This window comes from Erinaceus europaeus, chromosome 15 (genome assembly GCF_950295315.1).
Source record: "Erinaceus europaeus chromosome 15, mEriEur2.1, whole genome shotgun sequence".
NCBI lineage: Eukaryota > Metazoa > Chordata > Mammalia > Eulipotyphla > Erinaceidae > Erinaceus > Erinaceus europaeus.
Window position 1 is genome coordinate 80,724,274 of NC_080176.1, and position 26,157 is coordinate 80,750,430.

Genomic DNA, 26,157 nt, shown 5'->3' on the forward strand with positions numbered 1-26,157 from the left:
AGTTTGCTGTTAGAATTGTTGGCATAAACTCGGTACTGAGCTAACTCTCTGAGAGGATACGAACTCTCCGCAGATCTGGGAGTAAATGAGGGTGAACCGGGACGGTGAGGCGCAGAGACAAGCTAACTGAAGGATCTGAAGGATCGTTGTTAAAGATGCATAAGAGCAGGCGGACCTGTTGCAAGGACTGCACCAACAGCGTGAAACGCCCTGCTTGGAAGGGATCTGCTCACCTCCCCAGCCCCTAGGACTTCACGCCCGGCAGCCAGGTGACACCCAGTGCGCAGCAGAGCAAAAACCGGGCTCCCTCCCCGCAGCTGAGGCGCGCTCTCTGCAGAAACTGGAAGCTCTTCCGCCCCACCTGGTGTGTACGTGTGTGTGTGTGTGTGAGAGGGCTCCATCCAGCCCACCCAGTGCGAAAATGACACCCTATGGCAAGTTGTACCTGAGCGAGCCCGACGGGCGGGCGTTTCTCTGCAAATCTTGAGAAAGTACAAGTGGGGCATCTCCGGGGAGACTGAAAGGGCAAAACTCTCCCCGCCAGGCCGCTGTAAATTGTGATTAGTTTTCCGACTTGGCCTTGGTGCCTCTGGAGCTCTGGGGATCGTGGTTGCCCGAGACTGGGTGGGGGTGGGGAGCGCCTGGAGCAGGAGAGGGGAGGGAGGTTCGCCCGGCTCTTCGCTTTCAGATGCAGATAACTCGAGGCTGGATGCTCCCGCTGCGGCCCCTCCTACTCTCGGAGCCCCCGCCCCCCAGCCCCCCAGGATTTTCCCGGGAAGGGATCCCGGCGCACCGCGCAGTGGAGCGGGCGGCGGCGAGCGTGAGTGCGCGCGTGTCTGTGCGCGCGTGTGGCGGGGCGCCTGCCTCTCCACTCGCCCTCGCTGGGGCTCCGGGAGGTGCCCGAGTCCCCGTGGCGCCGGGAGCCGGCCTGGCACGGCGCTGCCTGTCGCCGATCGTCCCCCTCTCCCCCGAGCTCCCCCTCCGCCGCGCGCCCTCTCGCCCCACTCGCCCCCTTGCCCGACACCGCTCGCTGGGGACCCAGCCTCCGAGCCGCCCGGGGGAGCCGGCGCCCCCAGCCGGGCCAGGTCCCCGCGCCCCGCGCCCCGCAGAGAGGACGGCGATCGCCGCTGGAGCCCGCGCCCCGGGTCCTCCCAGCGCCCCCCGGGTGCCCGGCCACTGAGCGCGCGCCCTGTCGGATGCCCACGCCCGGGTGGCTGGCGCCCATTGCGGCGGGGAGGGCAGCCAGGCCCCAGGTGAGTGTGTCCGTCCGGCTCTGCGGGGCTCCAGCCGCCAGCCCAGGGGTGGTGGTGCGGGGGGGAACTGGACTCCCCGAGGAGCGCAGCGCAGCGCGGGCGGGGCATCCGGGCGGAGTTGGCCCTGGCGCCCCCAAGTTGCTGCGGGGTGCAGGTGACTCGCGGCGTTGTGAGGCTGACCGGCGCCTGCCCGGAGCAGGGGGCGCCGGGGAGGGAGGGCTGGGGGGAGGGGCTGGCAGACGCCAGGTGTCACGCGAGTTGGCGAGTTCAGCCGGAGAGCAGATCACAGCACTCTCTCCAGATGCGGTGTGGAGCGCAGTCTGGCCCGCGCTTCCCAAACTGCATCTCGAGCCCCCCCCCCATCCCCAAAGGTGGGATGGACCTGGGCACCCCTAGGCGCTGGCGGGGCAGCCCCAATCGGCGGAGACCAGAGGCTGGAGAAGGGTGTGTGCCTGTGCGCAGAGGAGTCTTCTGAACCCTGGGCTCTCCACTCAGTTACCTTTCCATTTCCAGAAGGCGGAACTCGCCTGAGTGGGCTCAGCTATTTCCTTTCCTCCACCCCCACCCCACCCGCTTGTTGTCATTAGTATTCTACTGCTGTGGTGCATCCGCTGAGCTAGGTGTCCTGCTCCCTCTGCGTCCAGCTTAGGTGGGGTGGCACTGGGTACGAGGCGCCCTGCTTCTTTCTGTGCGTGCTGGACTTCTCCGTGGACGCACATGGTGCCCGGCTCACGGCTGGCATGCAGCCTCCCAGCGTGGCTTGTTGAGAAAGGACGGATTGTCTGTGTTGGCGTCACGTCTTTGCTTGTTAACCTCGCGGATCCTTTAGATGGAGCTCAGGTGAGTAGAGATGGGCACGGAGTTGGTCCTGCGAGTGAGGACCATCTAGGATTATGCATCTCTGGGCTTTGGGCATCTGCAAATGGAGCCCTGATTAAACTTGAAAACACCTTTGATATTCACGGGGCATCTTAGATCGTTATTAAGCGAAAAAATATATGTCAAGTGGGACTCCTTTTGTGTGTGTGTGTGTGTGTGTGTGTGTGTGTGTGTGTGTGTGTGTGTGATCTCTGGAACCAAATTGGAATTTAGTTTTTTTTTTTTAATACAGAAGTAGGTAAACAGAACTTTATGAGGGAAAATAACACACTGTAATGAGATGATTCTAGCTAAGTGACAGGTATGTGTCTTGAAAATCAGATCGATAGCCTTGCAAGGTAAAGTGTTGGCAGAGTGTAAAGGGCTGCAGCAGCCCTGGTTGAAAGGAAAGTTTGTATGGACACACTGCCAGCAATGTCTAAACTGTTCGAAGTGTGTTTTTATACAGATAAGTGAGGAGGAGGGTTAAAAGCGCTAAGGGAGAAAGTAGTTTTATTGGAAACTGACAGTAACTCACTCCTCAAAATGGTTTCTTTGAAAAAGAATTGGTGAGTCTTGCTGTTGACTCTGTAAGGGGGCACATCTATTAAGGATCCTTTTCATTTTTAGGGCTACTTGTGTCTTACAGGGATAAATTACTATGGCGAGGAAATGAGAGAATCAAACTACTAGTTTTGAAAAAAAGTCTGTGTTCTTGTTTCATCCAGAGTGGAGTGGTGGCAGTTCTTAGTTTAACATAATTATGAAATAGTCTTATTTGGCAAAGTGAACTGAAAGTTTGTGGAAGGAAAAAAGAAAGAAAGAAAATAAGGAGCAGTGGAGCACACCATCAGCTGGTGAAAGCTATTAAGGCTTGCAGCTTTAATAAAAGGGCATTGTGCACTTAGCACGTGACAGATTATTGTAATGAAGAGCTGCTCTGGGTCATTAGAATTGTGTTGACAGTCAGCTGACAGACCCTCTTAAATCTCCTTTTATTGACTTACTGGCACAGAGATTTCCTTTTCTATATATATAAAAAAAGGGCAATTGTAAAGCATCTATATTACTGCAGCTTACCCTTGAATCGACTCTACTTTTTAGTGTCCAGTGAAGGAGAGGGGGTGGGAAGAATGCTGAGCTGGCTACTGTTCAGCCTTCTTAGAGATAAAAATCTACCCACTGTATCTCCTCAGGCGTGATTCCTTTGCTGGCTCAACATTCAGCATTTTAGTGGGTTTTTATTTTTTAATTTTTTTGGTTTGTTTTCTTAAAGGTAGTGCTGACACAACCATCCTTAGAATGTTACTGACATAAGGATAAGCATGTAGGTTGGATCCAGTACTTTTTTCTGTCAAATCATTAGGAAACCTTTGAAACAGCAGTGAACCCATACATAGTTGGGTATTGTGAGCGTCCAGGTACTAGGATACCTGCCTTCCTTGATTTGTCTAAGGCTTTTCAGAGTGATGGCTTCAGTAACATTCTTCTTCCTACTCAGAGAAATGTTTTTGACTTGCTTAGAAGGCTCTTGTGACTTCCCTTAAGCTGGGAGTTTCTGAAATTTCTAAAATAACTAGCAGGCATTAGCATGATTGAGATGGAAGCTTTTTCTCCTTGCTACTAAGTGGAACAGTAAAGGGGAGCTGAGGACAAGGGAGAGGACATGTGATCCAGCGAGTCCTGTGTGTGACCAGCTCCTCAGCCTGTGACAAGCAGAGCAGATCAAGCTGTAACCAGCAATACTCGGGTGCCTCCTCTGGGAATTTGCTGGTGCTGCAGAAAGAACCCCTGCAGACATCCCTTCACCCCCAGTCATTCTGAGAGACTTCTCAGTGACAGGCTTATCAGTGCAAATGAACATTCAGACATCTGTCTTTGCCTGTATTTCAGATTGCACTACAGATTTCCATTCTGGTAGAGTCTCTTGGCTATCTTGCAAAGTGTTTGTTGAAACAGGACTCCTTTTATTGATGTCACGTTAATCACACCTGGCTCAGTGTGTACGGGGAAGAGTAAATTAAAAATTAAAATGGAAGTAACTGAGATTTCTTGTAAAAGTCAGAAGGGCAAAACACTTTAAATGCAGTGTAATTCCCTATGGTGGTACGACATAAATAGATGGGGGCTTTGTCACTTGTTTCCTTCCTTCCTTCCTTTCTAATTCATCCAAGCATCTACTGGGTTCATTATAAACTATTTTTTCCTTCTTCTTTCTCATTTCTTTCACCCACAACAGAGGTTACTTATTTGCAAATGACTCTGTAATCCACTTAGAGAACTTTGCATTCCACCTCTGATAGCCAGATGCACTCTACAGGCTGTGCAATTCATTTCCAGGGCTCCTGCCTGAATATTTAGGCCAGTTAACGGTGGGAGATTGTGGTCTGTGGTTGTAATGTTATCTGGCCCAGGGAGCTAATGGATTCAATCACAGTTTCTTTACATGAGAAGTCACATATCACGGAGAGTCCCCAGCCTCACTAATTAAACTCTAAAAAAAAGTATACCTTTTTCAGTATAAAAGGAGAGGGCTGTTTCATTGGTTTGGAAAGGGTTGAAATATATGCTAAACTTTAAATGGCATAGAGGCAGCAGATTGAATTATAGTATATTTTTATTATAGAAGCTGAAGATGGAAATTGTATATCTAGATTATAATAGGCCCATCAAAAGCAGCCAGCCATCTCAAAATCTAGGATTTGTGGGAGAAGAAAAAAAATGAATTCTTGTATCCTAAGATATATTTCTAAGTTTCTTTCTTCTTTCTATAGTCTTCAACAGATTATTGTTGGAATTTCAGTGCAACTAGCTTGCTATAGTACTACAGTGTAGTAGAAAGTTGTTGTTGTTATTATTATTTTATCACCAGCCTTGGTGGGAAGGGAGAAGGGAGCTTTAAAGTTGGATACTGCTCACTCTCAGTTTTTTGTTTTTTTTTTGTAATACATAAACATAGAATTTTAAACAAGAGATCTCTTTGCCCTTCCTGAACTCCTGAGCTGTTGTTATTCCTAATGACCTTTTTACTTTAGAAATTCACTCATGAGCATGTAAACATTTGCCAAAGACTGCCTCTGTTTCTCTTGGCTTGTAGCAAAAGTGGAACATTGCTAAGATAATAAATTCAGAAGTTCTACAGGATCTTCCCAGGCCTTCATCTTTCAGGGATGGTAAATATTTAACAAATTGAATTCTACAAATTCTACTCATTTCTGGTCCAGTTGTAACTAACTGTGTGGCCTTATACTTTTCACCAGGCATCTGTAGACTTTGTTGTTGTCCTCTGTCAGGGAAGAGGAAGACTGCTTTCGGTTTTTCAGATGTCTGTACCAGTTCAGATATATATATTTATTTAACATCACCACTTGGAATTACAAACAGCAGGGATTGTGCGCTTGGGGATTTTTTTTTTTCTTACCTTGTGCTCTAGGAGGAACCTTCTGGAGAACCCAGAGTTTACTTGTTTACTACTGAAGTACACTCTCTTTATCCACCACAAAAGCGTTAACTAACTCAACTTGCATGTGATGGTTGGAAATGAAGTATTGTTACAGTTCCTAAAATGTACTATGACCTAGGTCAGTTACTCTGTTGTGCACAACACATGCTCGCTCACTCATTCATAAATGGAGGTGATTTGAATTTTTTCCTTTCTTATCTTTTTTTTAATTTTCCAAGTGTAGCACATGGCACTACTTGGTCAAAAGTATCAGTGAGCAAGTATCCCCTTCCCTTCCCTTCCCTTCCCTTCCCTTCCCTTCCCTTCCCTTCCCTTCCCTTCCCTTCCCTTCCCTTCCCTTCCCTTCCCTTCCCTCCCCTCCCCTCCCCTCCCCTCCCCTTCCCTTCCCTTTCCTTTTCTCTTTTCTTTCTTTCTTCCTACTCTTCTCCTTTTCCTTCTCTACCTCCTCCTCCTTCTTTCTTCCCTTCTTTCCTCCTCCTCCTTCTTCGTCTGTAAATAAAGCATGCAACACTGACTTCCTATACAGAGATAAGACTCAGTAAAGATCTCAGTGGTGACAGATGACTGACGTCTTAGGGAAAAGTAAGGACAAATGGAGGTGGTTGGAAAAAAAACAACATTGGATGAATGAGGAGGCAGGGTTTTTTTTTATTATCAAATTTAAATAATAACATTAAGTACCAAAGAGCATCTGAAAAAGGGACAGGCATTTTTTTTTTGTACCAGACTGCACAAAAGAATTATTGGTAGTAAGAGAAAGGAATTATTATTAATATTTTACTTTCATGCGAGAGAAACTAGAGCACTGTTAGCTTTGGTTTATGGGAATGCTGGAGACTGAATCCAGGACCTCTGCAATTTAGGCATAAAAGTCTAATGTGTTACCATTTGCACTATCTCCCTGGTCCTAGAAAATTCTTTTTAAAATGGTAGTGATATTCTGTGTACGATCTACTGCTATGAGGAGGTAAGGAGTCTGTAACCATGTAAACCGTTAGCATTTCATAAGTCTTCATTTCAAGTATGTTCACTTGTCCAAATATTGTTCAGCTCTAAAGCAGTCTTGGAAATGAGTTTTCTTCCCATAGGCCAACAGCAAGATTTCTTTGTTTCATTGTGTTGTTATTGTTATCATTGTAACTATGATTTCTTGTACTATTGTATTTTATAAATCAGCCAGGAAAACATCTTGGGGAACATCAGTTTCTGGAGGTGGTTGGCAGTCAACTTTTGTGAATTTCTCTAATTCTCCCAGATGATTTCCCTACCAGTGCTCAAATATTGTTCTCACACAATATTTTTTTCTGCTATTGTGCAAACCATCATATTCATTCATGCATGCAGGCATCCATGCGTCACTGGGACATCACTCTCTGAGATGACTTTTCCAGATAGAGACAAAGATGGCAAGATGCCTTGGCACCACAGTTCCCTCCGATGCAGTAGGGGATGGGTTGTGTGCATGACTAAGTAGAAACACATTCCAGATGAACTGTCTCGTTGCCTCTTCTCCCATTTGTTCTGTTACTGTTCCATCTAATTTGTGAATAGTACCTATTCCAATAAAAGAGACATGATGCTCTAAGTCTACAGGAAGAGAACAAACTACTACATGCTAGTGTGGTGTACTTTAGTTTTAAAACTACTTATGGGCTCTGGAAACCAAGGTGTTTACCCAGGGAATAGGGAGGGGGAGTGGGGGAATAGGTGGAAGAATCTTTAAGACTGAACTTGGGGGTCTGGCAGTGATGCAGTGGGTTAAGCGCAGTGGGTTAAGCGCATGTGGTGCAAAGTGCAGGGACCAGCTTAAGGGTCCTGGTTCGAGCTCCCGGCGGCTCCCCACCTGCAGGGGAGTTGCTTCACAGGTGGTGAAGCAGGTCTGCAGGTGTCTAGCTTTCTCTCCCCATCTCTATCTTCCCCTCCTCTCTCCATTTTTCTCTGTCCTATCCAACAACGAACAACATCAACAATGGCAATAATAATAACCACAATGAAGCTACAACAACAAGGGCAACAAAAAGGGGGAAAAATGGCCTCCAGGAGCGGTGGATTCATGGTGCCTGGGTGAATGCATGGTGGAGGCACCGAGCCCAGCAATAACCCTGGAGGGAAAAACAAAAAAAAAAGACTGAGCTTGAACAAATGCTCTGCACCCCTAAGATAGAGAGGCTCTGAAGGTGTCAAGTCTTTAACTGAGATAAGTCATATGGTACCGTAAAGAATACATTTCAGTTTAAGTGCCACAAAAAATAGTTTATATCTCTTTGATAGGATTAAGGAACATATTCCTTATTAATAGCAAGCTATTTCTTGGAAGTATTATGGCACTGAGTGCCTTTTTAAAAAAAACAGTTTACCATGTGTAGATTAATTGGCAATTAGGCATGTTCTGGAAAGTACCCTGGTGATTCTCCCTGTGAAAAGCTGTGGTTGAATAGGACCTATTTACGTTTCCTGTTATGTTTTTAGCATGTGGTCTGGACTGTTGGTACCCTTGCTGATTAACGCTTGATATGCTCACCCTATGTTTTTTGTTATTAAGGGACCTTTAGTCATTGTCTGTAAACATAAATAAAACATGTGAATAAGAGCAGTAGAGTGACTTGACCTGCTTCTCTAGAAGTGATTCCACTGAACTGTGAAGTGGAGCAGAAAAGCCAAGAAAAAATTAAGAATAATGAATTCACTTGAGTAAAATAATATTGACTATTTAAGTTAAATGAATAATAACCTACCTACTTGGAGATAATCCGTTGCCACTTAGCTGAACAAAAATAATTGGTATGAAAAGGTCGCATGATAAAATGCTTTTAGCAGAATCCATGCTGATTAGGTGAACGGCACTTGACTAAATCTCATCTCTGTGCATCTGTCCATTTAGCTTCAGTCTATTTTCTGTGTATCATCTTGATCAAGGTATCTGGTAGTGAGCATCCTGTGGTGGTTTTGCTGGATTTTCAGTTCTGAAAAAACATTGAAAAATATTTGTCAATGAGAAAGTACAACTTTTAGCTCAAAAAATTAGCAAAAAAAAAAAAAAAGAAAGAAAAAGAAAGAAAGAAAAGAAAAATGAATGTTCCTATATCTCATTCAGATAACTTTTGAATTATTTTTGCCCAAATGTCTGTGTTTGGCCTTCAATGCTCTCTTCAGCTGTAACCTACTCATATATATATTCTTTTTAGAGTTGTAATGCAACTGTCCAGAAGTTGACACAGGTCTGTAGACATAACCTAAACCATATACTGACACATCATTTCTCCACAATGCCCCCAGCCCTCCAACTTCAGAGCTAAGTTAGTAATAGAAAACAGACCAGACCAGCTATCTAGACCTTCAGAATTTTTTTTCTTTCTTAAACTTTCCCATGAAGACACACACCACAGTTTAGGAGCAGAGTTTCAGCTGCTGTGGGAGATTTTTTTTTTCTTGTTTCCCCCTACCTGTGAAACTCAGCAGAGAAGGAAAGAGAAGAAGACCGGTGCTGTAAAAATTGTGCAGGAATGTTTTTCCTTGAGGCATAGATCTGGGAGGCATTGTTTTGCACATAGTGACAAAAGTCAAGAGTTTTAATAAGTTGTATGTTCTAGTTCATTTTTTTAAAATAATGACTCCAAAAGTATTTATTTATTTGCTAGAAACAGAGAAATTGAAAGAGAATGGGAGAAAGAGAGAGAGAGAGAGAGAGACAGAAACCTGCAACATTGCATCACTACTCCGGCAGGCAGTTTCTTTCTGCCAATGGGGACTGGGAACTCAAACCTGCAACCTTGTGTATGGAAATGTGCAATCTATCAAGTGTGTCACTTCACTTCCCAGTCTCCTCTCATATTCTTTTTTTGCCTCCACGGTTATTGTTGGGTCTTGGTGCCTGCACCACGAATCCACTGCTCCTGGAGGCTTTTTTATTTTTCTCCCTTTTGTTGCCTTACTGTTTTATTTGTTGTGGTTATTATTGTTGTTACTGATGTTGTCATTGTTGGATAGGATAGAGAGAAATGGAGCGAGGAGAGGAAGACACAGAGGGGGAGAGAAAGACAGACATCTGCAGACCTGCTTCATGGCTCCTGAAGCAACTCACCTGTGGGTGGGGAGCTTAAGGGCTGGAACAGGGATCCTTGAGCAAGTCTTTATGCTTTGCACCATGTGCGCTTAATCTGCTGCGCTACCGCCCGACCCACTCATTTTCATTTCTATATTGAAAATAGTTACCAAGCCACACAACTGTAGGTGGAGAAGGAGCCGAACAGAGCAGAGAGTTTATGCAATAGGACATCTCAAGTTCAAGTTTTTACTGCTTCTCTGTAAGGACCACACATAACTAAAGGTTTCTCATACTTCAAAGCCCTTAATTTTTTTCATGGCACCCCAACTCAGGACAGATGAATTGAGTTGGGTTGAAACACTGTGCTGGCCTTTATCTTGAAAAGCAGATCTGATTGAAAGGGAAGGCAATACAGCTGTCTTGCTTGAAAACAGATGACTTTACCCGGCTGCTATCAGATACATTTTAGCAGGGTTAGAAACTGCCCAAGTATTGGTAAACTCAGGAAGCCTCCCACATAGGTGACAGGTGTTTCACAAGCACTCCAAGGAAAGATAATTATCTGTCTCATAAAATAAAATTCCATCTTCCGGTGGTATACAATGAGTCTAACTAAATAGTAGCGTCCACTCTTGCAGAACTTCAGGACAGATAAAGAAAATTTGGCTCAAGAACCTGACAAATTCTTGGCATATTACAGAAAAATAATGGGCTTGCTTTCAAAGTGATTATGACTCACAACTATTGTGGCTTTACCAAAAGGGATATATATATATATAATTATTTGGTTTGTGTCCACATTAAAATGAGGTTGATCATCAAAAATGCCTGTTTATCAAAGTGTGTTTTAAAACTGCTGCTTCTGACAACCTCACCAATGTACCTTGGAATGCTGCCTACCATATCCCTGCCCCACTAGGGAAAGAGAGAGACAGCCTGGGAGTATGCATAGACCTGCCAAAGCCCATGTTTAGCGGGGAAGCAATTACAGAAGCCAGACCGCCCTCCTTCTGCACCCCAAAATGACCCTGGGTCTATACTCCCAGAGGGTTAAAGAATAGGAAAGCTATCAAGGGAGGTGGTGGGAACTGTGTCGAAATGTACCCCTCTTATCCTATGGTCTTGTCAATATTTCCATTTTATAAATTAAAAAAAAAGAAAAGAAAGAAACAGACTTGGGGTATGGATCAACTTTTTCAATTCCCATGTCTCGCAGAGAAGCAATTACAGAAGCCAGACCTCCCACCTTCTGCACACCATAAAGATCTTTGGTGTATATTCCCAGAGTGATAAAGACTAGGGACCCTTCTAGTGGAAGGGAGGGTATGTAGAATTCTCGTGGTGGGAATAGTATGTAATTGTAGCCCTCTTACCCCACAATCTTGTAGATCATTATTAAATCACTAATAAAAAATTAAAAAAATAACACTCACTGCATCTAAAACTCTTAATTGAAATAGAAAAACACAAAGCCCTCAGGTGTCTCTCCTTAACAAATCTCTTCTGGGCAACTGTCAGCGAACCCACGATTTGTTCTGCAACTTGCTTCTTTAATGTACTCTAGTTTTTCTCTCTCTTCCATGGAAGACTGAGTTTTCAAAGGGCAAAGGGAATACTTTATGTTTCTCATTTTAAGATTCATGCCAAATTTCATCAATATGCCAAATACTTTTTTCCCCCATTTCTCTGATCTTTAATTATTAACAATTCACCTTTATTTAATTGAAATCCTACCTCTAATTATTAACAGTATGTACTTAATCACAGCTTTAAAAAAGTCAGTTCTACATAACTTTCAAAAAGCACACCATTAACACGTTAAAAAAAAAAACAAAAACAGATGTTATTGGAGAATTCAGTTCAGTTTCTTCATTTGAGTGCTAGTGTGAGAATTCTCAAGGGATCAAAGGTGTCACCAACAGAAAAAAGTGGTGGCTCTTTGATCAACTCCTTGTGCTCTTATTCTCAGTCCAAATTATATTTCTTTTCTTCCTTAGCTTGTGTGATCTCAAACTTTTTCTGATTCTGCTATCAGATTTTGACTTCTGGAGATTTTACAGAGAACTTGCTTCTTGGAAAGAAAATATTACATCCGCACTATCACTGCTTTTTACCCCAGCACTGCTCCACTCTGACTTAGGGTGATGCCTGGGATCTCAGTGTTCTAAGCACATACGTCTTTTGTGTTACTATTATACCAGCTCTACAGTCTACATCTTGTGTTGCCTTTGCTTGTTTTTATCTAGATGCTTTGATTCTTGATCTGTATTTTTCTCTCGTACTTTCTGCAACTCTTCAGAACATTATAGTCATTGTGAGACTTGTCTATAACAATTTAGGATAACATTAAAAGGAAGAGGAGCATCACTTCACAAACTTTAATTTTCACATAACTCGTTTCAAACTAAAAAAGAAAAAAACACCTTGATAACAATGATCTCTATTTTTTTTAATGTTCTTAGATGTGCTAGGCGCTGTCCTTAGCTTTTCATGATTAGCATATTTAATCCTATGAAGTAGATGCAGTTATTATCACTTTTGGTTTATAAGTGAGAGACTTGCAGCTTCATCTCTGGAATTTCTTAGAATTTAAATGATTTGTCCAAGATTGCACAGTTGAGATGTAAAACTTGACAGACTTAGGATCTGAATCTTTATATGTCCTGTCTTTTATTATGGTCTTGTCAAGAAGTCATGAAATGTTTTTTCATGTTTTTCTTTCTATGCAAAAATATGTCATGACTTCTCTGACAACACAATAGTGTTTAATTATAATACTCCCACAATTTTCAATTCCAAAAGTTCACTGAAGGCAAAGTAAAGGAGTTAGATATTTGAGACCTTAGGTTGGTTGCTGGCTCTATGTATTCTGAACTAATGTCCTGGTTTTCTCTTTATCACTGTTCTTCTTCTTCTTCTTAGTGTTATAAAATCAGTCTTTAAAAAAGAAAGAGTTGGATACATTCTTCACATTGCAATGGTTGCATCAAGAATTGTTATTTTCCTGGTTCTAAAGGAGAGTTACTGCTCTTTTGGAGGGGCCTAATGCCTCTTTTTTGAACTTTGAATTATGATCTTCACTACAAAGAATCAGAGGGACCCCATGAATCAGACAACCTATGCTTTTATTCACCAAGAGGAAGGTGACACCAAGTACATGCACAGTCACAAGTAGGTCACCACAGGCAGAGTCCTCTGCTACTGGTAGTGTCCTGTGACTCCTTACATCCCATCCCCCTTTCTCCTGCCTCGGAAGTCATTACTGGATCTCCCTGCAAACATTCAAAACTTCCCTGCCATTGCTCCCTATAGATACTAAAGTCCTGGTATGCTCACATAAGAACAATATCATCAAAGAAAATTTATTTATTTATTTAGATTTTTATTAGTGCTTTGATAATAATTAACATGATTGTAAGATAACAGGGGTACAATTCCACATGATTCCCACCACCAGAATTCCGTATCCCACCCCAACCACTGGAGGCTTCCTATTCTTTACCCCTCTCTAGGAATATGGAACAAAATTGTTTTTTTTTTCAATCTTTTTTTTATATTTATTTACTCCCTTTTGTTGCCCTTGTTGTTTTATTGTTGTAGTTATTATTATTGTTATTGATGTCATTGTTGGATAGGACAGAGAAAAATCAAGAGAGGAGAGGAAGACAGAGAGGGAGAGAGAAAGATAGACACCTGCAGACCTGCTTCACTGCTTGTGAAGCAACTCCCCTGCAGGTGGGGATTTGGGGCTCGAACTGGGATCCCTATGCAGGTCCTTGCGCTTTGCGCCATGTGTGCTTAACCCGCTGCGCTACCGCCTGATTCCCGGGAACAAAATTCTTTAAGGGGTGCAGAAGATAGGAGGTCTGGCTTCTGTAATTACTCCACTGACATGGCCATTGGCAGGTGGATCCATACTCCCAGTTGGTTTCTATCTTTCCCTAGTGGGTCAGGGCTCTGGAGAGGTGAGGTTCTGGGACACATTGGTGAGGTCATCTGCCTGGGGAGGTCAGGATGGTATCATGTAAATTTATTTAATTCATGAGTAGTCAGAATTCTATCATTTAATAAAATTGTATTAAAGAAAAATTGTTGTAGGAGTCAAAGTACGTCATTTTTGTTTGTTCGTAATTGTGTTACAGTTTGTTTATAAGACTGTATGTACCTTGGGGGTACAACTTTACCTTCCACCAAAACACATAGATGCCATCAAATGCCAGTATACCTCGGCACTGGGTCTTCCCTTTCTCTCTTCACTTCCCTTTGGTGACCTCTGTTCTATACCGGTACTTGTTTTTGTTTTACTCTCTCATTCTCCGTCCACCTCTCTCTAAACAAGAACATTGCTTACTTAGCTTTGGTTTATGGTAGTACCGGGATTGAACCTCAGAACTTGGGGGCTCAGACATGGAAGTCTTTTAATTAACCATTATGCTCATTCTTCATTCTTTGCTTGATTTCTTTAGATTCCACACAAATGAGATCATCCAGTGCTTGCCCTTCTCTTTCTGACTTCCTCTACTCCCGTCTATGTTGTAGCAAAACACAAAGATCTTTCTTAGAGCTGAGTAGTATTCCACTGAGTATATACACCACATCTTTATTATTATTAATTTTTTGTTAATGAGAACATTCATTCCCTCTTTTTTCTAATTTTTATTTATTTTCCTTTTTGTTGCCCTTGTTGTCTTTTTATTGTTGTTGTTATAGATGTCGTCGTTGTTAGATAGGCTAGAGAGAAATGGAGAGAGGCCGGGAAGACAGAGGGGGAGAGAAAGACAGACATCTGCAGACCTGCTTCACCTCCTGTGAAGTGACTCCCCTGCAGCTGGGGAGCCAGGGACTCGAACCGGGATTCTTATGTCTGTCCTTGCACTTTGCGCCACTTGCACTTAGCCCACTGCGCTACCTCCGAATCCCACATTCATTCCCTCTTAAGGGAGGGAGGTGGGGCAAACTGGCAATGGTACTCAGCCGCAGGCTTCACATTCGGGTGATGCTGGGAAATTGTGCCGATGCAGTCACATCTGCCATGTTGTCCCCTCAGATGCTGACAGTTGGCCCTGGTAAATCTCTTCCCCTGAGTGCTGCAGCCATGCTTTCTGGCTCCTAGACTAATCCATGTGCTTGTTACTACATCAAGTCCTAGTTGAAGCACCTTCCTGCCTCCTTTCACCACAATTAACATGTTTCTCAGGTGACTTGACTGGTATTGTACACTGAACTTTCAACGTAATCCAGGGGGGTTCACTGGAATATCAGGCATGGCTCTGAGGTATGCCTTTGTTCATGATTGTAGATCTAGAACAACTAGTCCTTTTATAATTATTTCTGAATGAACGGAGACCATTTATGATCTTTACATTGGAGATGTAGATTTTGGGAGAAAGTGTTAAAGGCATAGACTGCAATTAGTGTATCCATTCACTGTTTACCTGTTCTGGTGGTTCTAGCATCCATTAATTAACTGTATATTGGCTTTCTCTGGAGTTTAATAACTTTATTGATCTGTTTTTAATACTAATGCAATCTTTTGATTTGTACTTAAAGCTGATACAAACTATTTCTCTTAGTTTTGTGGACTATTTTAGCAGTTAATAAATTCATGTAATATGTAAGTGAATATATATATATGTATATATCTTCTATTATGTATGTCATTTTCCTTAAGCAATCTGACTGTCAGAAACCACTGTCTAATGAGAAACAAGCTGATCTATTCCAGGAGAGACAGAGAGCTGGAAAAACTTAAAATTTAAAATGTATTTTCAGCTTTGATAGGGAGTTCTCTTTTGACTGGATGTTCTTAAAACTGTGCTTTTTGTTGTTGTTATCCTCTCGCTCAAAAAAATGTTTTTGAAATAAAACCCAAGCAAATGTTAATCCTTCGTCTTAATTATCCTATTGTTGATTTATTTATAAACCAAAGTGCAGCCTGGTGATTTAAGTGAACATTTTGTCAGAGATTCTCATTCCTCTGTGTTTCATGGTGTGCTTGGAAGTTGCTTCCTAACTGATTTTCTATCTCCTGCATAATCAGAATTCTGCAAGTGGATAAATAGCTATTAGAATATAAGGCACTCTCTCTCTTATTTCTGTTCTGCTGCTGGTGTACTCCCTGGGTGCTTGCCAACAGAGAAAGGGGTTTACCTCACCCCATGATGACCTATATAATTCCATGGTAGCAGTGTAGAGAAAGGAAGTCCTACTACATTCAAGCCATGCTATAAGGTGTTGAATAAATACTTGTTTGAATCACAAATAGCTGCAGAACAATAACAGACCTTCATAGGCTACTCAGTGTACATGACAATAAGTTTGAAGGTTGGAAAATGGCGATGACTGAGCTTTTCAGCTGATCACAGTCAAATCAGAACACATCAAAACAGCTGGTGTTCTGTGACTCAGAATCAGTCACACAGGTTTGCATTACCTCCGACTCCTTTCTCTTTACCTTCTCACAGAAGAGATTTAAACCAACATATGTCCTTCCATTTGGCTAAACCCCGGCTTTGACTCCCTTTGCATTCATATTCTAATAACAACAAATAAAACTAACCATACCAAATTTAAAAAAATGGAAAGGCTAATATTAAAATGATAAAAAAAAAAACCCTGATGTTACTCCATTTGTGTCAGATAAACCATATGCTTTAAAAAAAATGCTGAAAAAGAAACACAGCATTTTAAATCCAATCACAGAAGAATTCTGCCACCAGCAATATTTATGTCATTTACAAATCTGGCAGGAGTCATGCATTTTTGACCAAGTTCATAGCATGTGGTGCTGGGTGGTTATAGTTCACTTGGATAGCTTTGGCATGTACGTGAACCTCCATTCAAGTCCTGATTTCCACCGCACTGAAGAGAGCTTCAATGCCGTGGTGTTTCTATCTCTCTTTCTCTCTCTTCCTGTTTCTATCAAAAACAAACACCAAAAAAAAAAAAAAAAAACCTTCAATTTTCCAAATTCAGTGTGTGTGTGTGTGTGTGTGTTTATATTTTTGGGACCTCCTGCATGTGTGACTTCATAGCTCTGGGTGATTTTTTTTTTTTTTCAGAGAGTGAGACAGACTGATAGAAATAGGTCCAGTAACACCAAAGCTCCCCTGGTGCTGATGTATCCCAGGCGGTACACTCATAACAAAGAAATAGGCCTTCCTTTGCTCACCCAGTGAGTATTTTCATGATGATAAAGAACAAGATATTGGGAGTCCGGCAGTAGTGCAGCAGGTTAAGAGCATGTGGTGCAAAGCGCAAGGACCGGCATAAGGATCCCGGTTCGAGCCCCCCACTCCCCACCTGCAGGGGAGTCACTTCACAGGCGGTGAAGCAGGTCTGCAGGTGCCTGTCTTTTTCTCCCCCTCTCTGTCTTCCCCTCCTCTCTCCATTTCTCTCTGTCCTATCCAACAATGACAACAACAACAATAATAATCACAACAACAATAGAAAAGGGGGGGAGTCTGGTGGTAGTACAGCAATAAAAAAAAGTGGGGGAGTCTGGTGGTAGAACTGGGTTAAGCACATGTGGCGCAAAGTGCAAGGACCAGAGTAAGGATCCCGGTTGGAGCCCCCGGCTCCCCACCTTCAGGGGAGTCACTTCACAGGTGGTGAAGCAGGTCTGCAGGTGTCTGTCTTTCTTTCCCCCTCTCTGTCTTCCCCTCCTCTCTCCATTTCTCTCTGTCCTATCCAACCACAATGACAACAATAATAATTACAACAATAAAAAACAATAAGGGCAACAAAAGGGAATAAATAATACATAAATAAATAAAATTTTAAAAAGATATCTTGGGAAAATTCACAGTAAGTGGCTAGGAGCTCTGAGTTGTATATCTAGGTTCTGACACTGGTTCTTCTCTTGGTCCTCTTAGGTACCTGTCACACCATTCTTTGGCGACGGGCACTTGGTGACAGTGACCTCATCCCATCAAACACTCTACAAATTGTCATCTCTGGATCCCCAGCTGACACCCTGCCGAGGGCAAGAGCGACTAAGCCAGCTGGAACTGTGCCGGCTTTCTTGTCCAGGTTTTTTTCCTACACAGGAAAAAGAAAGAAGAAAAAAAAGATGAAGTTGGGCAAAGTGGAGTTCTGCCATTTCCTGCAGCTCATTGCCCTTTTTCTGTGTTTTTCTGGGATGAGTCAAGCGGAGCTGTCAAGGTCCAGATCCAAGCCTTATTTTCAGGCCGGGCGGCCCCGGACCAAACGCAGCTGGGTGTGGAATCAGTTCTTTGTGCTGGAGGAATACATGGGCTCGGACCCCCTCTATGTGGGCAAGGTAGGGCAATCGCTCTTTCCAAGTCACCAGTGGCATTGCTCCATGTCTGTGGATGGATGGGAGTGGAAAAGAAAACCTTTCACTCCTGTGAAATATGAGATGAGGTTTTGGGAATTGAAAAGACACCTCACCAATCTGAAGATGATGGAGCTCTTAGCATCCATCACTCTGCAATTGTAATCTACGTCTTACTCAGGATAGTGAAGTAGTGATGTAAGGAGTGATGCTTTCTTTCATCCTAGAGTGAATGGTGTCTTTACAGAAGCCTTGTTTCCAACACTGGAGCACATACCTAAAACTGCCATTTGCAGATTTGGAGGGAGAATATTTGCTAAGTGGTAAAGAGTGGTGGGTTCATACAGGCAGCAGATTTGTTAGATTTTTTTCTGGGGTGGGGGGGGTAAGTGACTGAAAATGAGGATCCTGATCCTTACTTTCTCTTCTAGCACCTTATCGACTGCACAGTGGAGTTATTGAGCCTATAATGCAGGCACTTCAAGCCTAATGTTTTAGTGGTGGCACTGATGGATTTTGTTTTACTTCTTAATTGCTTTTAAAAATTCCTTTTGGTTAAGAAATAGATGTGAACAGCAGTTAATTAGGACTTCCGCAGTTAATGTTGGACAAAAGCTTGTTGGGAAGCTTGTGAGCTATTTGGTGGCCGAGTGGTGGTCAATCTAATACATACATACATACATACATACATACATACATACATACATACATACATGTGTGTGTGTGTGTATTCATAGCCTAGGGCTTCTTCCTCTCTCTCTCTCTCTCTCTCTCAGCACTTTCCATTTGTAATGCATTTCTGAACTGAAGGACTTAAAGAGAGCATGTCTTGTCCCGTCCTCTGTCATAGTCCCACTACTTAGTTTATTCAGTTTTAATTACTGTCCTATTTTTAAGCATTTTTTTCTCATTTTGGAGATGAATACTGGGATTTTTTAAATTAACATTTCAGATCATTTTATTGGGGGATTAATGGTTTACAGTATAGTTACTGACAAGTGTGCCCAGGCTCCCATTTCCTCATGATAGGTGTCTTCACTACTCCCACCTCTTACTTACATCTTTTTCCGCTGTTCTGCATTGTGTCCCCCAACACCCTGTGCAGCCCCTCTGATCTACTCCTCCGCTCTGGGGTTTTCTAAACAGAGTTTACTGTCAAGGCATCTACTCATGGGCACATTTTGCTTTCACTTTGCTCTGTGTCTCTTCCTTCCTAATAAAATGAAATATAGCAAACTGATGAATTTATCCACTTTGAAATACTGACACCAAAACTTTGCTACTTACTTTATTTATTTTCATTTGAGTATACTTTAGCAAGGAAGAGTAAAAAGATATGACTTTTCTGGTAGGTATTCACATTAGGCAAGGTAAACTATTATTCTTACTAGTTTTTATTTTTTATTACTTTTTTATTTATAAAAAGGAAACATTAACAAAACCATAGGATAAGAGGGGTACAGCTTCGTACAGTTTCCACCACCAGAACTCCGTATCCCATCCCATCCCCTGATAGCTTTCCTATTCTTTATCCCTCTGGGAGCATGGACCCAAGGTCATTGTGGGATGCAGAAGGTAGAAGGTCTGGCTTCTGTAATTGCTTCCCCGCTGAACATGAGTGTTGACAGGTTGATCCATACTCCCAGCCTGTCTCTCTCTTTCCCTAGTAGGGTAGGGCTCTGGAGAAGTGGAGCTCCAAGGCATGTTGGTGGGGTTGTCTGTTCAGGGAAGTCTGGTCGCATCATGCTAGCATCTGGAACCTGGTGGCTGAAAGAGAGTTAACAAAGCCAAACAATTTGTTGAGCAGTCATGGACCTAAAGGCTGGGATAGTGCAGATGAAGAGTTGGGGAGGGGTCCTCCATTTTGTCGATAGCTTCTTACTAGTTTTTAATGCCTCAAATATTAATATTGTATGTACCTATAGAAATTGAATAAGTTAAAGTATTCTAGAGGGGTGATTGGGATTTTTTTCTTTGTTATCTCAATCATACCATTTTTCTGCTCTAAGAAAGTACGTGTAAGTGTACAAATATTTCTAAGTGCATGTGTATTTTAATAGCCATTCTTTCATCGATATCACTGTTTTATGTACTCAATCCCTGTCTTTATTCTTTGTGTTCTTGTAAACAAAGTAAAAGCAATAACCATTATGTAGAGTTATTGACTAAAAATCTAGCTTAAATTTCATTCATTTTTAATGAATGTTTAGCAAATTCAAGCTTCTTTCAGTGGACAGATGTATCATAGTCTGCTAATTCATAAATAATCAGGAGTTAGGTGAAATCACACTTTTCTGAGAATCTGAAGACAACTAAAATATTCCAGTTAATTTGGTTTTCAGAGGAGCTGCCTGTGCAAAGTTGACATTTTGAAATAGAGATAATTAGAAAAAAAATAAACCCTTTTCTCCTTAATTTTAAAACCACACGATAATTTGGAATGCTTATATTCAGGTCATCTACTTAAAACAGCGTGTACTTATGAAAATGCATATGCCTACCTAAGACTACTTAGATTCCAGAAGTATGTGAAATTACTGAGCCTTGCTATTGTTATTTTTCTAAGAGAAGTTGTGTACTTCCTAGCTTAGATAATAAAAACATTATGTGTTTCCTTTTCAGTGAATTAGGGAGAGCCACTAACAGTGTGTGTGTGTGTGTGTGTGTGTGTGTGTGTGTGTGTGTGTGTATATATATATATATATATATATATATATATATATATATATATATCAGAGTATATATATTTATAAAAAGGAAACACTGACAGAAACCACAGGATAAGATGGGTACAGCTTTGCACAATTCCCACCACCAGAACTCTGTATCCCATCCCCTCCCCTGACAGCTTTCCTATTCTTTATCCCTCTGGGAGTATGGACCCAGGGTCATTATGGGGTGCAGAAGGTGGAAGGTCTGGCTTCTGTAATTGCTTCCCTGCTGAACATGGCCATTGGCAAGTTGATCCATATTTTCAGCCCTAACAGAGTATTAAATTTAGTTAGTTTATTTTTATGTCTTTCTCGTTGTGTGTAAGTGCAGTACATCTACTCATAGTGGACTCTTAAGAAGGGAAGTGGGTTATAAACAACACAACATTTAATTGAACATAAAAACATAGGCCTGTAAAAGAGTTTGAGATGGAGAGGGAGATGAAAGGGAAGGTCTTATAGGAATAGTTTGGTTTTTCTTTTGAAAGAGGGGCAGAGAAGTTGAATGCTTTAGATTGTACAAATGAAGTGCTCCTTGTGGATATGGGTCAGAATAAGCAGAGAGAAGGGATGAACTTTGACCTCAGTATATTATTTCATCCTTCCTATTCTCCCTTCCCCCCTGATTTTCTTCTCCCCTCTTTCCTTCCCCCTTACCTACTTCGTTTCCACTGTGTTTAATGACTGAGCAGAGTTGTTATAGGACAGCAGAGAACTAAAGATTTTAGATGGCACATTGAAAGAGTAGACTGATGATCATGGGAAGATATGAAGGACCCTCATCATTTGTTTTCACAGGTGTAGCTTTATCTATATTGGTTATGAGACGATGCTCTTGGAACCAGCCATTGGCACATGTTTACTATGTGCAAAGACCCAGGTTCAAGCCCCTCATTTTCAGGGGGAAAGCTTCATGAGTGGTGAAACAGTATTACAGATCTCTCTTTCTCTACCATGTTCTTCCATCTCAAGCTCTCTGTTTCCATCCAATAAATAAATAAATAACTAAAAATAAAGACTGCACTCTTTATCTTTCTGACAAATTCAGACTACTTAGATAATTTTGAAAATATAAATAACCTTGATAATCATGATAGCTAAATCCGATTACTTAATGAATAAACACCGTGTGTGCTTATCAAATCAACTTCAATGTCAATGCTCAGTGGTGACTTCTAATTAGTCTTTTAACTTTGGGTAAGCTGCTTCCTCTTCTCTAATGTAGAGTGATGACATTTACATCTCAGGTCCTTTTCTGAGGGTGAATCTTTATGAAAATGTTGGGAACATACACTAATTAATCTAGGTATGATTATAATAATTATTAATTTTTAAACTATTTTATTTATTTTATTGTTGAAAGAGATGCAGAGAGAGAAAGACACATATAAACACCAGAGCACTGCACAGCTCTGGCTTATTGCGGTACAGGGGATTGAACCTGGGACTTCAGAGCCCCAGGCAGGAGAGTCTCTTTGCATAACCACTATGCTATCTACCCCCTGTGATTATAATTATTTGATTTCACTAGTTATTCCCTATAAATTCAGTACAATGACATGGTTAATCTGTTGCTATGCCTCAACTTTTATGATTATGGTTCTTTCCATAAAAACAGACATGTTCTTTTATATTAAAAACAGTATTTAAAGGAGCCAGGTGGTGGCACACCTGGTTGAGCGCACATGTTATTGTGCACAAGGACCTGGGTTTGAGGCCCCGGTCCCCACCTGCAGAGGGAAAGCTTCAGGAGTGGTGAAGCAGGGCTGCAGATATCTCTTTGTGTCTTTCCCTCTCTACCTCCCTTTTCCCTTTCGATTTCTGGCTGTCTCTATCCAAAAAATAAACATAATAAAAGAAAAACAGTACTTAAGCTTACTGCAATGAATTAGAGAACTGGGATGGTTTAGATAGGCTTAGAAATAATTTGTCTGTGACTGTACTATGACAGACATAGTGGGTAAAGAATTGACATCTATAAATTTTTCAGACTTGAAATTGAAAGTTCCTATTATTAAGAGGCCATAAGATCAGAAAACAAGTGTACCATAAATAAACTTTAGATATTAATACATTGAGGATCATGAGGTCACAAGATGGCTTGCGAGCTTATTCTTTGGCCAGTCACTGTGTTTGTTTTGCTTAATTCAGGACCTAAGTAGAACTTGTAATTGAAGGGGACGGGAAATGTGTCTGGAGCTCTCACCAAAAAAATCCAAGTTGGGAGCCGGACGGTGGCGCAGTGGGTTAAGCGCAGGTGGTACAAAGCGCAAGGACCGGGGTAAGGATCCAGGTTCGATCCCCCGGCTCCGCACCTCAGGGGAGTCTCTTCTCAAGCGGTGAAGCAGGTCTGAGGTGTCTGTCTTTCTCCCCCCCTCCCTGTCTCCTCTGTCCATTTCTCTCTGTCCTATCCAACAACAACGACATCAATAACCACAACAATGTTAAACAACAAGGGCAACAAATGGGAAAATAAATAAAATAAATATAAAAAATATAAAAAAATTAAAAAGACAAAAGAAAATTCCAAGACACAAATTGCTGGCCTGAGTTAGAGGTTGTTGGTGTGACCTTTATCATTAGCATGCTTCCATTTTTGTGCATGGACAAACAGCCAACACTAAGGTTTTTTTTTTTTTTAATTATCTTTATTTATTTATTTGGATAAAGACCGCCAGAAATCAAGAGGAAGGGGGTGATAGAGAGGGAGAGACAGAGAGACACCTGCATCCCTGCTTCACCACTTGTATAGTTTTCCCCCTGCAGGTGGGGGTTGGGGGCTCGAACCCAGGTCCTTGCACACTTTTTCTTCTTCTAGCGTTTGCCCTTCTTCCGTAGCCAGTCAACAGCATCAGGTTGAGCCTGATGTAAAGTTTTGAGACCTCCTTTGAATCTGGAGAGGTGGCATACTGTAACGTGTGCTTAACCAGGTACGCCACCACCTGGCCCCTAACACTAAGCTTTTTAAAGACTATTTAAGATGAGAGGAGAGAGGACCAGAACACTGCTCATCTTTGACATAAGTGGCAGTGGGGATTGAATCTTTAGCTTCTGGGGTGTTAGGCATGCAAGATGGCACTTTACCAGACTGAGCTGTCTCCCAGCTCCTAAACTGTCAGCTCTAAATGTGTAACTTATGGAAAGGGATTAGCCATTACTCCGATGAAGTCATATTTTGAAGAAATGATGTGTGCACTTCCCTCCCAGGACTTGCTAGTTACCACTGTACCTGCGTTTTTGTCCCTTCCAGTGATAAGGGAGTAGAGTCCTGTCTGCTCTCTGTGGCTTTCTGTCCCGCAGGACTGAGTTTTCCTAGTGCATGGAACATCCTGGTTTGCCGCTGTTTCTTTGCCTCATATACCGCCTTTTCTACCAATAGTTTTATCTTTTCCTTGCTTTGATATTTCTCACTTCATTCTCCCTAACCATGTGACAAAAAAAAGCAAGGAAACCAAAAAGAATCAACAGAGCGAGCTCTGTCTTCGCTTTTCTTTTCTTTCTTTTTTTTTAATTTTTATTTATAAAAAGGAAACTGACAAAAACCATAGGATAAGAGGGGTACAACCCCACACAATTCCTACCACCAGAACTCCATATCCCATCCCCTTCCCTGATAGCTTTCCTATTCTTTATCCCTCTGGGAGTATGGACCCAAGGTCATTGTGAGATGCAGAAGGTAGAAGGTCTGGCTTCTGTAATCACTTCCCCACTGAACATTATGGTCCCCAGATCAAACCCACTGGGATTTACAGTCAACAACATTTATACACCTTTCCCATATTTGGGAGCTACTCTCTTCCCTGATCCAGCTTTCTGGTCCTTTTCCAGCCATGGCATCATCTCCCCAGACAATAACTAGGATCTACCTGTATATCAGATGTCAGGCTCAGAAAAGAAAAACAAACAAAAACCAACTAGTATAGTCATGGGCCCTTTAGAATATAACTAAAATAGGCTTACTAACTATCTACAAAAGGGAGACCCCCCCACACTCTTCATCTGAACTATTCCAGCCTTTAGGCTCATGTCTTCACTTTTCTTCCTCTGGTTTTCCTCTCTTCAAACTGAAGTGGACTGCTGGTTCTGCAGGTCACTGCTTTCATCCTCCTCTCTCTTCCAAGGTCCAGTTTGTTTGCTTCCCTCATTGTTAACATCACTTGCTCTTGCCTTTGCTGTGACTCCCCTTTCTTCCCTCCTCATTCAGGGAGAATTTATGCTTCTTAGCCCTGCTGAAATCCAGTACCTAGCAGTGCAGTGTGGGATGCACTGTGCTGTCCTTTGAATGAAGTTTGCTTCCTTGAAAGTATTGGCAAGCTTTCCCCATGCAGTTAGCTGAATGTCAATGTCAGCAGGATCTCTCACCAGGAATCTCTGCCTGAGACCAGCAACAATAATCAGGGATTCAGAAAAGAAACTACCTTCTTTTAATATCTTAAAGATGTATTACTCTATGTGTGTCAGAGAGGCTGAGGGAAAAACAGAACAACCCTATGTCAAATGTGGTGTCTGGTTTTAAATTTATTACCTCGTACATGCAAATCCTGCACTCTACTTCCCTAGTGGCAGATACGGTCATTTTAGGAAGTGGTAGTGTCCAAAAGTTGAGTTATGAATTAGATCCAACCAGGCAAGCTTATGTTAGTGGCATAAAAAAATTGTCACTGAGATTACTTACTTATTCATCACCTGACAATGTATATATTGTTGATTGCAGAAGAAAAAGTAGCCAGCTTGTTTTTTTCAATATGCAAATTGCCTTAAGCTGTCTCCAGTCTTAGGAGAAAACACATGTCGTGTGTGTATGCATAGAAACCCTGCTTTCATGATGTCTTCATCACCAAGGTGAATTGTGAGGACCCCTGTTCATATCATCTTCTCTGCTGATGAAAATATGGGCCTCCTGGTGGCTTCAAAAGGAATTTGGATATGGATCAGCTCTGTGGCATACCAATCAGTTTTGATATTTAACAGTCCTTTTGGGCAGTTATTTTTAGCTCTGCTAATACAGCAGGTTAACTATGAAGTACTAAGTGTGTTTTTTTCCACAGAAAATCGACAATTCCAAATTTTTGTTTTCCTTTAAACCATCAAGACAATGCGATGTCAGATTTTGCCACTAAAATGTAGCAACCTACCATTAATTCAGTGTAATATCATTCATTGTCTCTTCAAAGTTATCATAGGTTAGGGATGAAGGTTGTAATTACCAAATAATTTTATCAGGTGAAGCTCTACAGCTGAAAGTTAGAAGGGGAGTGGTGTTTTATAGCCAATAAACATAATTATAGTCAAACTAGATAGTCTAGATTGAACACTGCATTTTCTGATGCTCTCTCTTGATCCAAATTATTTTAAATTGCTGATGGAAAGTGCATTTAAAATATTTATTTATTCCCTTTTGTTGCCCTTGTTTTATTGTTGTCATTATTGGATAGGCCAGAGAGAAATGGAGAGAGGAGGGGAAGACAGATGGGGAGAGAAAGACAAACACCTGCAGACCTGCTTCACCACCTGTGAAGCGACTCTCCTGC

The 26,157-nt window shown here is 42.0% G+C and overlaps 1 protein-coding gene across 4 annotated transcripts in view; it reads left to right on the top strand.

Moving 5' to 3' along the window:
- Positions 1 to 479: 479 nt before the first annotated feature.
- CDH7 (cadherin 7) overlaps positions 480 to 26,157 on the top strand; it is a 200,216-nt gene continuing 174,538 nt past the window's right edge. For 2 of the 4 annotated variants that reach the window (XM_060174010.1, XM_060174013.1), the window contains exons 1-2: positions 1,514 to 2,093; positions 17,494 to 17,900. In XM_060174010.1, coding sequence (XP_060029993.1) covers positions 17,691 to 17,900 — 210 coding nt within the window. In that variant the 5' untranslated portion in view covers positions 1,514 to 2,093; positions 17,494 to 17,690. Of the gene's footprint in view, positions 551 to 1,117; positions 1,254 to 1,513; positions 2,094 to 17,493; positions 17,901 to 26,157 lie in introns of those variants that run through there. The other 2 variants (XM_060174012.1, XM_007523824.3) reach the window with 2 other exon arrangements.